This window comes from Mytilus galloprovincialis, chromosome 14, assembly GCF_965363235.1.
Source record: "Mytilus galloprovincialis chromosome 14, xbMytGall1.hap1.1, whole genome shotgun sequence".
Classification (NCBI taxonomy): Eukaryota; Metazoa; Mollusca; class Bivalvia; order Mytilida; family Mytilidae; genus Mytilus; species Mytilus galloprovincialis.
The window spans coordinates 36,704,667-36,720,750 of record NC_134851.1 but is presented as its reverse complement, the minus strand read 5'-3'; the positions used below and the strand labels follow the sequence as shown (position 1 = coordinate 36,720,750).

General features: G+C 31.5%; 1 protein-coding gene across 3 annotated transcripts; it reads right to left on the bottom strand.

The window, feature by feature from the left end:
- Nucleotides 1–457: 457 nt before the first annotated feature.
- LOC143059682 (uncharacterized) lies at nt 458–14,586 on the bottom strand. 3 transcript variants are annotated; one of them, XM_076233225.1, is made up of 8 exons: nt 14,438–14,586; nt 13,645–13,792; nt 11,226–11,350; nt 9,993–10,316; nt 8,889–9,143; nt 8,313–8,415; nt 7,136–7,334; nt 458–5,664 (listed from the first exon to the last, which is right to left on the bottom strand). In XM_076233225.1, the coding sequence occupies exons 2-7, from the start codon at nt 13,765–13,767 to the stop codon at nt 7,161–7,163; spliced, it is 1,104 nt and encodes a 367-aa protein (XP_076089340.1). In that variant the 5' UTR covers nt 13,768–13,792; nt 14,438–14,586; the 3' UTR covers nt 458–5,664; nt 7,136–7,160. The 3 variants fall into 3 exon arrangements, with proteins under 3 accessions (XP_076089340.1, XP_076089341.1, XP_076089342.1); XM_076233226.1 differs by having other exon boundaries at nt 7,148–7,334; XM_076233227.1 differs by having other exon boundaries at nt 14,421–14,570.
- Between the last annotated feature and the right edge of the window lie 1,498 nt (nt 14,587–16,084).

Sequence of the window (16,084 nt, the reverse complement as noted above, 5' to 3'; positions counted from 1 at the left end):
CCATAACGCTGATTGTATACATGTTTTCGATGATATGACTTCTGATCAGTTGACAAGGACACAGATAATTTTAAAAGAGATGTCAGATCTCAAGGTCAAACGCCAACCACCAAGGTTGCAGGGTCAGAAGAATCCTAATCCAGAAATCCTGGGCTTAAAAACAAGAATTCCTGAGGTCCCGAATTTAAAGAAATCTAAATCCTGACATCCCGAAAGGAGCAATCCCAAAAATCCTGATTAAGTCTGACATTTTATTACATTTTATGCAATCCAAGGGCAAAAATTGGGCTCTATAAATCACACCTCTACCGTAATAACCTTGTTTACTTTTGACACATTGTGACTATAATGCAATGGCACTCATACCACATCTGCTTATTTCTATAAATAAACTAAGAGAATTATGTCAACTCACATCAATCTCACAGGAAATGGGATATAAGATATAACAATACAATTCTTAAAAAAATATAATAATTTATTGCCTTTTGTACAAAAATAAAGTATAAATATAAACATCACAGTTTTTTTTTCAAGTAATAATTGATTAAAACATAATACAGCAGCAAAAAATCAACCTTTTTATCCTCCAACATACATGTAGGAGATCTTCTTTTCACAAAAGACGATTTGAGGCTCTCATGGTTTTTTTTCTCTCAACATTTTATTAGTATTTTTAAACCATTTATACTTTACTTATTTTTATAATTGTCATCAAATAATTTAATATTGGATGTAACATGTCTTATGATTGGCTAAAATTTTTGGTCAATCAGCACATAGAAAAAAATTGTCACATGACTGTGACATAACAGTCATCAATGGGTTTATTCTTCATGATTTACTCCTTTAAATGCAATTCAGATTTATCTGTCTTTTCAAAATAACACTAAAAATGTAGTGCACACTTTTAAATAACCTGCTACACAGTTTATTTAGTGTGTATCACATTGTTGGTGTAATGTTTTCATGGACATAAAAATATTAGTCATTCCTGGAATGAGTTAATGGTATTATAAATGAATTACTGTGGATATATATAGATTCTACCACTGTATCGAGTGTAATACAATATTTATCCACTCAAGACAGTTAAATTTTCAAATTTAAAACGCGAGGCTTGTCCGAGTGTTTTAAATATTTAAAATTTAACTGTTGAGAGTGGATGAATATCGTATTACACGAGATTTGGTGGTGGATTTGTTTCTCTAATGATTTTCTAACATTATGCAGGCAAACTTATTCCTTCTTTTCGAATGATCTGCAAAAGATGTGTTCTTTCTATGTGACGTCATCAGGCATGGTCGCCTTTTTTCATGCCGTCAGAATAGGGATTTAAGAGGAAAGCAGGAAAATTTGACGTCATAATCGGATTTTAACCAATGAAGTACTGAGATCAAACCAACCACATGTTGATAATTTTTTTTTATACAATGGGTGCAGAAAGGGATAAATTGACGAAGAATTAGAGAAATTTGTTTACATTGATACCAATTTTAGTTGATGGTGATAAAATGTTTGCATGGATTTGCAAAAGTCAACATAGAAATAAACAAAATACCTAAGAAATCAATGAATATTGGTATCTCATGAACAATAAATAAATGTATTCACAGTAACAATATTAAAGTAATGAAACAACATGTCAGATAGATACAGAACTCTACATGGTGCAAACATTTTATAACAAACATTTGGTTTTAAAATAAATCATCTACTACTTGTAATGATATAATGGCACAAAATTAGGTATCTTTATTTTCCTAAAAAATTCGAGAATTTACCTAATTGTTGGAAGACTGTTTTTCAGGGAAAGATTTTCAGTTATATGTCTTATGATAAAATATTGGGAGGATCTAAATTGTATCTAGTGTAGACTAAATTATATTCTAATATGACGTCCTTATTACGCTTTGTTAACAAAGCCGTCTTCTACTGAGCACAAAAAATATGTTTGACACATGCGCACTGACTTACTGTTTATATTAACGTTATTTCCATCGTTATCCTTTTAAATATTTACATTTAAGCAGCTAACATAAACTTTTATTATATATTTTTATCAAACAACATATATTTGCCCTGCTCGTAGTTTTTAAACTTATCAAATATGAAATGTAATGTACAGACTCCTCGGGGAGGACACGGGAACAGCCAAACATTCGGGTATTTTCGTATGCTTAGACCTATAAATATATTGTATTCAGTCAGTCTACCAATTGTTTAAATAAATAATTTGTCATGGACACCAGTAAAATAGGGTACTAGTCAGTTTCCCATTTTCTTATTAATAATAATTTATCACTGGAAATGACTAATAGTATTATGCCGATTTCTGAATTTTTTTGTCTGTCTGGCAATAACTGAAATAATGTCAAATGTAATATTTTCAGATTTTAGAAGAAAAAAAATAATTTGGTAAACAATATCCCTGATCTCTGATGCATAGCATTTAACAAAAAAGATCATTAACAATAAACATTTGACTGTGTTTACATATACAAAGAAGCAGATACTTTTCCACATAATGGGAAAGTTTTTTTTAATATTTTTTTAGAAATGAAGCAAAATATAGCATATCAGTATAATTATGGTACTACAAAGTTTTTTGTACCTTAAAAAGACTTTTTATTGTATTTTTTTTTTCATTTTTCATTTTTTTTGCTTTTTATTGTAAGATTGCTGTTTTACGGACATTAATAAAATTGAGAATGGAAATGGGGAATGTGTCAAAGAGACAACAACCCGACCAAATAAAAAACAACAGCAGAGGGTCACCAACAGGTCTTCAATGTAGCGAGAAATTCCCGCACCCGGAGGCGTCCTTCAGCTGGCCCCTAAACAAATATATACTAGTCCAGTGATAATGAACGCCAAACTAATTTCCAAATTGTACACAAGAAACTAAAATTAAAATAATACAAGACTAACAAAGGCCAGAGGCTCCTGACTTGGGACAGGCGCAAAAATGCGGCGGGGTTAAACATGTTTGTGAGATCTCAACCCTCCCCCTATACCTCTAACCAATGTAGTAAAGTAAACGCATAACAATACGCACATTAAAATTCAGTTCAAGAGAAATCCGAGTCTGATGTCAGAAGATGTAACCAAAGAAAATAAACAAAATGAACCAATAATTGTTTCTATTGATGTAATTATCATAAAATGAAGAAGTTTTAAAAATTCAAATATATTGGTCCCTTTGGTTCTATATTATATGGTACAAAAACAGTAATGGCCATAACAAATGCCATTATAAAAAGACAAATGTATTTAATAAAACAAATAATATTCTAATTTTAAAGTTAAGAATATTTATAAAAAAAAAAAAAAAAAAAAAAATTAGCAACATTTTCTCAACTTCTCAAAACAGCATTCATGCATTCACCTATGTAACATTAAACTTCAACTAAATACTTTTAAACAGGAATGTTTTTATTTATGTGATCTGGTGTTTCCAGCAATGTTGTTATAGTGGGTCTCATTGGGGCCTAAGCGCAACGCGGGATTGCTGATTTTTTGTAAGCGCGACACGTGAAAGTCAAATTATTGTGTCTTGAAAACAGGGAAATGAGGTCTAGCGGGACCTGGGAAATGACAAAAAGATGAGAATTGCTTACGTACATAGTGTAAGCGGGATACAGGAATCTGACAAAACAGTAAGTGGGATCTGGGATAGGATTTTCCCCCCAATGAGACCCCCTTTATATGTTAAGCTGTAGTTTGAGTGACATATGAGGACATAGAAGGGGTTCTTCATTTCTGTATTCTTTGAATTTTCAGACCATTTTTCTCTATTCTTTATATTATGCCAACATTATTCTCCATTTTTTTACCCATTTTTTCTTTATTCTTTTTTTGTCTGTAGTATAATGAATTATGTTCTATATTTGATTGTTGTTTATCAAATCATGCTTTTGTGATTAACAATTGAAAAATATATTAATAATTTGTTTGGCTTTGTAGCTTGAAGAAAGTAATTAATGTTTATCTAGCATGTCTAATCTCTTCCTTACAATATGAAAAAGAATAGAAAAATGCAAAACAAAAAAACCTTTTTTTATGGTGGTTATGACATGTATGTCAGTTTGCAAAACCAAAACAATTTTTATATACATATATATTATTTCACATTTGGCATTCCTCATTGTACACCATTCCTTAAATACTGTTGATTCATTTTTTTTTTAAATCTAAAATATATATGGATTGAGGAAAACTTTTAATTTCGTGGATAATTGATTTCATTCTTTTACTAATTTTTTAAGACAAATATAAAGAAAGTTTGTACTTCATTGAATACTTTACTTTGTGGTTATTAATTACAATCTAATACACAAAAAAAATAGTACCTTGTGAGTTATAAGGAATCCAAAATAATTAATTACCTTTCACACTGCATTTTTGAGCCTTCTCATGGAGTTGATTTAATTACCAGACTGAATATTTCATGATTATTGGATTATTTGAATGTCTAGAACTGTCATTTTGATTATTTGATTATCTTGTTTAGAAAAATAATAATTAATTGTGTGATTATATTGACAAACAATTTGTGATTAAGTAAAATTGAGAATGGAAATGGGGAATGTGTCAAAGCGACAACAATCTGACCATAGAGCAGACAACAGCCGAAGGCTACTAATGGGTCTTCAATGTAGCGAGAAGTGATTACTTGGACCTCATTCTTTTTTCTAGACATTTTGCTATAAACAGTGATTTAAAAGATATCAGATTTCTACTGGAATTTTGGCCCCATAAGAAACCAATAGAACTCTATTGCACTTTTGGTCTGGTATTAAAGCATGTTAAGAAACTTTTCAGATTTCGACTGCAATTTTGGCCGGGTATGAAACCCACACATTTCTACACCATGTCTGGTCAGGAAAACTTGCTTTGGAATTATGTATATATTCAAATACATAAAGCCTACAAACACTTCCTATGTTCTTCATTTGGACTGGACCAGCCATATTCTAGACAGACAATATAAAATATTTTCAAACATGTCTTGAACTTAATTTAGATATGTCTGATCTAAAAACATTCCTTTGAATTATGTTTACAATTGTATGTCCAAATACATAAAGTGCTTGTTATGTTCTTCATTCAAAATGGATTAGGGAGCTACCATTTGATTTTTATGGGGGGCTAGGATGAAAAATTTTGTCCTGCATTTTTTTTTAGTTGCAATCTCTGTCCTGCCTTTTTATTTTTCACTTTATCCGGTCCTGCTTTTTTTTTAGTTTATCCTGACTTTTTTTACATAAATTTTTTTTGCAAGTGTCTCATCCTACCTTTTTTTTTTACTCAAAACTCCTGTCCTGCCTATTTTTTTCAAATTTCATCCTAGCCCCCCCATAAAAATCAAATGGTAGCTCCCTTAGTATTAGACAGACAATTTACAAAATATCAAACATGTCTTGAAGATAAATCAAATACGTCAGATCTTGAAACCTTGCTTTGGAATAACTTTGATATCCAAATACATGGACTTTTGTTATCCAAATACCAGTAAGTAGACTATACCACAGTGCTGGCTTCTTTCTTTTGATATCTTCACACATTCATACTTTGTGCATCCACTCTTTTGGTATGGTAATATGTTCACTATGAAGATAATACACACACCAGAAGAAGGTTCCGATAAAGTTATATTTGGCCCTGTAAATATAAATAGATATATATAAGAAATCAAAAACAACAATATTAAATTCTGAAATTTGAAATTTGCTTTTTGTTCTGACACTTAAATAAAGGTTTTGGCAAATCGCAAGACATTTTTTTTTGTTGGCGTCATATATTCTCTTTATTTACTGCAAACATTGAGAGAATACAAAACTGTCTACTGTAAAGGAGTAGGTCCAGTAAGACCTCTTTTTGGTCGCAAAATATAGCAGTTTTACAAAATTGTTAAAATGTAAACCGTTAGTTATGAAAGTATAATGGTTCTGCTACATAAACATGTGCTGTTTTGGGCAATACAGTGCACATGTATCAGGTATTAGCATTATTAAGTCATGCTAAATTACTGAATCTTAGCAATTTTAGCATTTTAGTTAGATTTTATACGGTTTCTGCCTTAAATGAAAGTGGCCGCATTTGTGTTCATTCTTAATATTGAAATGTAAGTTGTATTTGATGATAATACATAAGATATATAAAGCTTGAGGATGAACACGGATGCGGCCACTTTCAATTTTGATAAAAACCATCTGAAAAGTGACATTTTTTGGCAGATTTGATAGATTTTTCCTATTTAAGCTTGAATTGGAGCGTTTTTAATGACTAAATCAGTTAAAATCTTTCACTTCAACTAATTGAATCAACTGAAATAGATACTTAAGTGTTTAAAAGTGTTCAAAATCTTTCGTCAGATGAACCTGAAATTTGACCAAAATCAGCCCTTACCAAACCTACTCCTTTATCTTAATGCATTCATCTATTCTAGTGAATCCCTGAATACTTGCAAAAAAGTGAGATCTTATTCATGTGTTTGCAAAAATTTGTCAAGCAAAATCACAACTAAAATAATGAATGAAAGATTTTATTTATTGGGAACCTGTTACTGTCACATTTTTTGCCATTTCTTGGGAATTAATGCATGAGCACTATGCCATTTCTCTAAAAATTCAAAACAACATTTATTAGCTTTTTGCTGAATTTTACATTAAATTTTGATAAAATAAAAAAAAATCTTTTTTCAATTTTTAGAAAGTCAAAACTATGATAAAGTAAAAATGTGTCTGGTCAGTGTATCAGTACTTGTATATGAAAATGATGAATAACATTTGAACTGAAAATTAAGACATTGTAGAATACTAGATGCCCTTAGGATAAATTGTATTATTATGCAGGATTTGGGAAATAAAAAATGTAAGTGTAAAAGTCAAATATTTTGCTTAAAATCAGGAAGAAAGTCAGGCGGGACACAAAAATTACAAGCACTTTTATAACAAGAATATATGATTCTTACAAAACAATAATGGGGATTCAGAATTGACCCCCCCCCCCCCTTTTTAACAATTGAGAACCCCTGTAGTGTTTTCACAGTATCTAATGATTACCTAATATCCCTCCAAATCTCCTTTTAGTCATGTTAAGTTGTAAGCTATTATAAATTTTAATGCTTTACCTCAAAATATACCTTTTCTCCTTTATCAACTAAAATAAAGTTCTCCTGTTTTATTTAAGTGTTTTCTACAGACTGGACATTTTCTGTTGCGAGACATTACTTCTGTGGCACACACCATACACAGAGTGTGACCACATGGGTCTAAATATGTATTTCGTTCTCGTTCCATACATATACTGCACTGTGGAACCTCGGACTCCTAAAATGTAAATTTGTTCTATATCAAATGAAGTGAATCTTTTCAGCAAAGTTGATCTTGGAAATTTTTTTCTACCATGGATCTATAACTTATCATTGATATTATTATTCTTGTATTTTGTGGGGCACAAATTCACATGCCCAAAATTTTTAAATTTTTTCACGCTTTTATGTAAATTTTGGCAAAAACACAAAATTAAATATCCACAAAATAATAATTTTTCCTCAATCCTTGAAAATTGGTATCCAAGAAAATAATTAAATCAATCATATTCTGTTACTTTTATTCATAACTATGTTAGGAGGGGACAATTTGGGGCTTGGTATACTGTATTGATACTGGTCATTATTGACCCCCTTTTTTTGTGTTGCTGTCTCTTCAATGACGGTGGTGGGGTTATTTTGGTGCAACATGTTTTGCCATTTTTATTTTACATGTAGCCGTGAAAAAGGTTTGTTATTCACCATGTTACGTGAAATCGGTAAAAAGATAAACATGCAAGACTTTTTTAATTGTTTGTTCATCATGAAACGGCAATTTTATTTCCCATTCTTCCGTGCAGGTATTACCAATGTTATTTTAACTGATCGGGCGGAGCTTACCTTTTAATTTGCATAAGGACAGTCTATTTGAAGATGTGTGTGATAAGGATGATTGCTGTTATAACATAGTTCCTGTTTAGGGTTCATTATCATATCACATTTACATGTTCACATCCTGAATTTGAAGTTAATTTGCCACTTGGCATAAAACAGTCTTCCTTCATGATAATCATCTATAAGTTAGTTTTGCCATTTAGCTGACAAATTAACTAGAAATGGATAATTTCAGACATAATATGAATAATGTGCAAATATTAATTCATCGTTCTACCTCTGAAGAAGGTCCATGAAAAACTGAATCATCACCAGGGGATTTTAATAATGTGTTTGGTATTACCTACTTTTTATTGACCATCTTACTAGTACTTATACCAACCTTGCCTAAATCTATGACTCGCTGGTTAAGATTTCTGTTCTCTACCTTCAATGAGTTATTCTCATTCTTAACTTTTTCTAATTCTGCAAAGGAGTCTTTATGTCTGCAAATACAAAAAAAAACATCATTTTATCTTCAACATCACATTTGAAACGACTTAGCTTGAACTATCACAAAAATAAGTGGTGATGCATGTACATGGAAAAGCTGTAAAATCCATGTCAGATTTGAACCTTTTTTTCTAGATCTGAATCAATTCCTGATTTTAATCCTTTTTTTTATGTCTAAATCCATGCCTGATTTTAACATTTTTTTTTAGATCTGAATCCATGCCCGATTTGAACCTTGAACTAGGAATCTAAACGTTAAATATAGTACTTTTTTCTATACGCTTGTTATGTATGTTCACATTAACAAAACCACTAAAACAATCATCCTTGAAATTTGCCGCTCATAGATACCAGGATTAAATTTGTTTTTACGCCAGACAAAATCTCATGTGTAAAAGACTCAATCCATTAAAAAGGTACCCACTAAAATAAACAAATCCACACTATTTTTGTTATATTCACATACCTATTTTCCAACTTGTTTATTTCTGTTTTCATCGAGTCAAATGTTTTCTTTGCAGACTTTTTATATTCTTCACATGCTCTATGTTCTTTTTGAAAATCTATCCTAGCTGCTTGCAATTGAGATTCTATTGACTGTCCTTCCGCCATAGCTGTCCTTAACCTTTCTGCCAGACTTGTACTTTGATCTCTATACATTTGACTTTCTAGTTCTTGTTGAAATAGAGCGGTTTTGATGTTTTCAGTATCTTTATTATTCCTAAAAAACATATATTGTATTTGATGTTAAGTTTTCTTTGACCATATACATGGCAGGGGCGGATCCAGGTAATTTTAAAAGGGGGTTCCTAGCTCAGGACAAAGGGGGGTCCAACTACATGTCCCCATTCAAATGCATTGATTGTCCAAAAAAAAAGGGGGGTTCCAACCCCATGAACACCCCCTTGGATCTGCCACTGCATGGCATTTTTCCTGTAAGAATAGCATTGATTCTAGCGGAAAATTAGTTATTACAATTAGTGCAATTAAATTTTCATCGATTTTGTGGTAAGGTAAAAATTTAAATAATCAATAAAGTACAAATTTTCTAAAGGTTTGTAACTTTACTTACGAAAAACCATGATATCATGGATACCAATTATCCAGAAAAATACAAATTTTCCTCAATCCAAAAAAATTGGTATTCACGAAAATAAATGAATCCACAGTAATTTATCCAAAAACTTGTGACATAACAACACTGATAATAACCTCATGTGATATTCACATTTGTGAATCAATGTGTTGCTAGGTCACTCTTTGAGTATGTTTCATCTTTGGAACCCAAGATTATTTAAAGGTTAATATTGAGTAATTAATGCTGCCTTTTTAGATACAGAAAGTTTTTTCTCTACTGTTTTGTTATTTTGCAAATTATTCTCTAATCTTAATATTTCAACACATCTAAGAATCCATTATTCTTTTTTTTTTTTCCTCTTTTTCTGTTCACTTTATTTTTTCAAGCTCTTTAATCTGTATTTTTGCCCCTTATTCTCTATTCTGTAAACCCCATGCAGACCCTCAAGTTAAAACTGTTATTAAATAATCATGTAAATAATCATGTCATTACCTGTCCAAAGTCTCCTGACATTTTCTCTCAATCTCCATACATTTCCTTCTGCTGGTGTCTTTTTCTGCATACAGTTCTTCTGCATACTGTAGTTTTTCTCGCTGATGAATTTTTTGTTCTATTTTTAGCTGTGCTATCTCATCTAATAAATTATCCGTTGTACGAGTTTGTCGTTCTATTTGTGATTGGAGGTTTTCCTTTTCATGTTTCAATGAAGTCATGGGAGATAATCGCTGCAGAGTGTTGTCCCTTTCCTGTCGATACATGTCATTTTCTTTCCTGAGACGTGTTATTACTTTTTCCAGTTCCCTGTCTGTTTCTCCTCTGAAATATAAAATGACTTAAAAATGATATCACAAATTCTAAAGCATTATATTCTAAGATTTTTAGTTGGATTTAAAAAAAAAAGTTTATGAATCACTATTACAATGGAAGGAACTTAGATTGATCTCAAAATTTTATGAATCACAGTTTGTTCATACATAACAAGGATTGTTTCTCAAACTACACCTCTTTTGGGGAGATCTTGAATATTCATAGAAATTAAATTTTGTTTACATACTGGTTCCCAGTTATGCTCTCGGTGTTCCATCTCACAGAGAGATCACTTGGGAATGTTATCAGTAAATATACATGTGCATATTGTTTATATTGAAATCTGTGGTAACCCTTCATTCGAGGTAGGGGTAGTTAAGAAAATTAGTGTTAGTTTAAACCCTAAAAAGTTCAGGGCATATTAACATTGAAAATACGCCACACAGCCCTATATTTTGACCTTTTAAAAAAAATTGTAGAGCATATAAACTTTCAATTCTAGGAAAAGATTTTTTTCAAAACTTCATAGTAAAAGTGGTACAGTTTTAGTCGTAAAAGGAATTCCTATAGGAAATTGCATTGTCAATATTTACAGAAATGCAACCTGTACAAGTCCTTGTAATACTGATAAGCTTTGAGACATTAACTATTCTATTAAAATCTATTATTAAAATAAAATCTAAATGCAACTGCTATACTTCAATGGCCATACAACTCAGGAATTTGTCTCTATTCATATTTCGGTGAATTTTTCTTGACTTATACAAATTTGAAGTTGATAGCAGGTATCAAATAATATTTTTTTATCATGTACATTTTTATGGAAACCTCCCCCCTCCCCCCTAAACACTTGTAGAAAAAATTCTAATTGTGTTTAAGTTAAACAAAACAATAAATGCAGATCCTTCTACTCCTTACCTTGAACTGCCAGATTGTCCCGTTATTTTTGGCAAACATGATACCACAATACCTAACAGTAAAGTGCATACTATAAACAGGGCTCCAGAAAACTGAGATAATATGTAAAAGACAATCAACCCAATCTGAAAAAAATAATAATATATAAATATTTGAAATTGTATATATATATATATGTGGAATAGTCGTCCATAACATAAATAACAAAATGACATAAGCATCTTAAGAGCAAATATTTTAGCATGCATTTTGTTGAACAAAGCAATTTTGGTTGCTTTGGTCAAAATTCCTTAAATGCAGAATTCGAGGACTGAAGATTTGCCTTAAATGTAAAAATATTTACTGCAGTTTCACAGAGATGCAAACAGTTTTTTTTTCCTGTCAGACATTGGGGCCTTCAGGGTACCAAGTTTTGCCAGACCCATCACATTTCTGCCAGACCTATATTTTCACTCAAAATTATCTATTTTTGTAATATTATGAAAAAAAACCCAGCCCCCCCCCCCCCCCCCCCCTTTTTCCGTTTTACCATCCCTTTAGTAGATGTAGAGTATAAAAAGTATTATCAGTTTCACCTCAAGAATTTTTTTATTTTTCATGAATAAATGTTAGCAGTTAATAAAAATGAAATTCTTACTGTTTATAAATAACAATGAAATGTAACTGTTTTCTGTTAAGGGGTTTCCCGAATTTTCCCGCCAAAAAGCACATGTCTTTCAACAATTGTAAACAAAGCATTCAATTTGTGATCATGGATTACAGCTTTGATTAATTGAATTTGGATATAGATATTCAACTTAAGGTACAGTCAGGCAATGTTTTTAATTTTTTTATGGATTAAAACTAATTTGAAAGAAAAGTTTAAAAAATAAAACAATTTTTGACATCAAAACAACAGACGATCTGAAATATATTATGAATATTCAGTGACCTATATATTTTTGGAACTCTGCTAGGGGTCAAAGTTACATCATTTTTCAAGCCAATGGTGTGTATTCTCTGTTACAACTAATCAACTGCGTTTGATATAAATATTTCAATAAATTGAGATGTCAAAACTTACCATTTCAAAACAGAAATTTATACTGCAAAAGGTTTATTTTTTTATTTTTTAAGGAGGGATATTTGGAAGTTGTGTCAGGCTATAATATTTATCATTAAAACAGTTTGAACTCCCGATTTCTATTATGTAATCGAAGCCTTGCATGTTGTTCTATCTAATCATGCAACGTGGTTGTAAAATCACAATTTTATAAACAAAATACTCTGCTGGGACCGACAGGGAAATCAGTTTTGGCTGACCCAAGCAGACTAAAATATTGCCGGCCATCAGGTCCTGCAGACCAACTAGTTTTGCCGGACCTGCATAAATTCTGCCCCTTAGGTCCGACAGGTCCGACGATTAGTTGCATCTCTGGTTTCAAGAAATGTTCCTTACAATAATGCCATCATAATTTTGGCAATAATAAAATCCTCACAAAATTTTCTGAATATACAATATTCATAAGTTAAAACTGAGTAGTAACTTTTTACAAATATTACAGACCTGTATCAAAATTGTCATAATTAGAAATTTGTTACTTAATTCTGGATTAGGAATAATGCATACTTCGGAAATTCCTTAAAATATTGAATATATGTTGAAGGCTGTTTGATTTATAACTGTCTTAAATCAAGGATCTAGCACTTGATAGCTGATAAGGCATATCCTGTTTCGTGTAAATTATAGCTAAACGTTTTTCTTTTCTTACACATGTTACATAATGTATTCTTTACTGTGACAGTGATATTAATAAAAGTATGAACAATTTGAACTTAAAATTTTTAATCTAATGGAAAAAAATCAATGATAAAGATGCTGGCCTTCACTCTCAAGCCACCATGCACTCTTTTCCTTCTCAGATTGAAAAAAGAAAGGTTGTTTTTCGAAGATCCTAATTCAGTAGTAGTTTCAAGTCCTGAGCAATGAACAAAATATTAATATGCACTGTAGCTATGTAGGATGTCTCTAAGAGGGGTTATTTCCAGTCTGCACGGTTAGCCACTAGTCCGATGCCCCAGACTAGTAAAATTTCATCATGTTCATTCGGACTAGTAAGTTTTTTTCTAAACTTTGTTTGGACAAAGACGAAAAATGTCAGAATATTGATCTTCGGACTAGTAGTTGAAAAAGTTTTTGGTGCAGACTGTATTTCTGGTCATGACTTTCTGGGTCCAATGTCATGAATTTCAAAATTTAATCTGAATCTCTTTTTTAAGTCTTTTATTGTAAATTTTGGTTTGGAAAGGGGGGTGTCATCTGAACCCTCTGATAAAGAGTGTGGCAAATCATCTTTAAGACCAAATAAAAGTTAATGTGTGGCTCCATTTCCATTTCCAGAAATGAAGCAAAATATTAAACCATGAAGCAGTTGCTTACCACCATACATCCTCCTTTTAACTTGGGTGATGACAATAAACCAATCATGCTTTTACTTTCACTTGTACCAGTAGTCTGATAAATTCCATCACCACTCATCTCATCAGTGGCCTTAAACTTCATTTACTTGTTCAGGATACACTCAGATCTGAAACAAAACCAAGTTATACATGTAGTATATAATGTTGAGATAAAAACCATCATCTGGCAAATCTTCAATACTCAAAGATTATGGATGATTTTTCAGTCAAAAGGTGCCAAGCAGACACTCAACATAGTTTCTCAGCTACAATCTCAATGAAGATTGACAGCCCTGAGACCAGTGTGGCTGAGAAACTTCCTCAAGTTTCAAAAACCATTGATAATCACTTAATTGTCTATGACATAGTTAATATAATATTGACAAAGACACAAGTATCCTTAGTTTCTAGTGATAATTTTCAATCTCAAGCAGTAGTGAGAAGCATGACATGAGAAACTATTGCAAAGAAAAAATCATAGAAAAGCCGCACTAAATAATTTGCAATGAACTTTTTCACTTCTTACAGTGAGTCCCCAAAAAGGGGGGAGGGGGGTCCATGCCCCAAATACATATGAACATATATGTATAGAACTGTTCGCTTTCATGACGTTTGTCATCTTCGCTAGCCAAGGGTTACGATTCATTCCCCTAGCGAAGATTGATGTTTGTATACTATTTGCCTGGGTATTTATTTATAACTGTTGCACAACATTTTGTTACCGGTAAAAAGTGTTCTTCAAAATTACATGACTACCTATAAAGTCTTTTTACCTATTCTGTTTTCACCAAATATTGTACTACAAGAAACCATTTTTGTCTTGACAGCAAACAGTGCAAGTTGGAAAACCTGCTGCTGAACTGAAAGTTGAAATCGTTTTCAGAAAATGAAAACGGAAGTATTCATTCGTGTTGAATTTACTAAACCGATTCCGTGCAGATCTAACATTCCGTAATTCGATCCATCGGTGAAATATTGACTTTGAAATAGAGTAAATGTCTTTTATATATCATTTTTAGCATATTGAGACATCAAGACAGACTTACGTAAGTACATATAGAAGAAGAAGATGTGTTATTTCTATCAAATTGGCTCACAAGGAGCATAATATGGAATTTCGGATCCTCAATGCTCTTCAACTTTGTACTTGTTTAGCCGGCTTTATAAATATTTTGATATGAGCGTCACTGATGAGTCTTATGTAGACTGGCGTACTAAATTATAATTTTTTGATAGCTATATAATATAATTATAATATTATTTTTACAAATATAATAAACAATCGAGTAACCGGCAATACAGTATACCAAGGACGTATATTAGAAAAGAAAAGAAAAGACATAACTGTTACACTATGAAATTAGTCCGTTCGTTGGTGAGCAGAGGACTTAGACTTAATCTAACGGAAGGGGTACTAGTACTTGTAAATAGTTGAAAAAAATATAAATAAATAAGTATTTACCCGAGTTTACCTGGGTATACCTGTCAAATAAATGCGCGTAAACGTAACCAAAAGCTGCGCGCAAACGTATTGATCAGTTTTGTGCGCCAAAGAAATGGTAATGCGCGCAAACTTAATGCACCACAGACGGGCCAGAGAAGATATTAGAAGAATAGATTGGTCATTGCCACTAAGTTGTGGTTGCTCTTTTTCTGAGTTGTGTTTTTGCACCTTGGTCATCTGTGACAAAATTTCTCCAATAATGTCTTCTAAAATCAATTGTCAAAATATTGAAAGTACTTTTTGACATAAATCTTTAATCTCGTGAGGAGTAACAACAAATGGGTCATTTGCTATATTGCATAGTGATGTTGACAGTGCTGTATAAAAAGTTTTACTGAAAGATCATTGTCCCAAGATAAAAAATCTGACATGTTAATAGAGTTCAAATCAAATAGTCAATAGCATATTTTGCAATTCGTTCTTTTTATGACATATTCGTGTATATTTCCCAAGATTAATTTTCTCAAATCAGCTTTGGTCATTTTGAAAGTAGACAATGACTCTTTTAGTGTAGTTTGGGTCATAGCTTTTCTTAATTGAATAGTAGAAAGGAAACCACACAAGCTCATTAAATAAACAATTTACATCTGTAAAAATAGTAGAAAGGAAACAGCACAAGCTCATATTAAATGAATAACATACAATCAGGACTAATTATTTGTTTTCTTATAATTAATTATAAATCATCACAAGAATTAGGAATGCAAAATCTCAAACTAAATAAGGTTTTAATCAAATTAATCATTGTTTCTGGAAAACATTTACCTTAATAAAAATGTAAAAACTTTGTAATTTATACGATTTTAACGGCCATGTAAGACATATTTGATAGAAAATATTTTTTTTCATATTTGTTTCTTTGATTTTTGAACTTCGAAAACACTGATCTCAATCAAGGACGTATATTAGTTATACG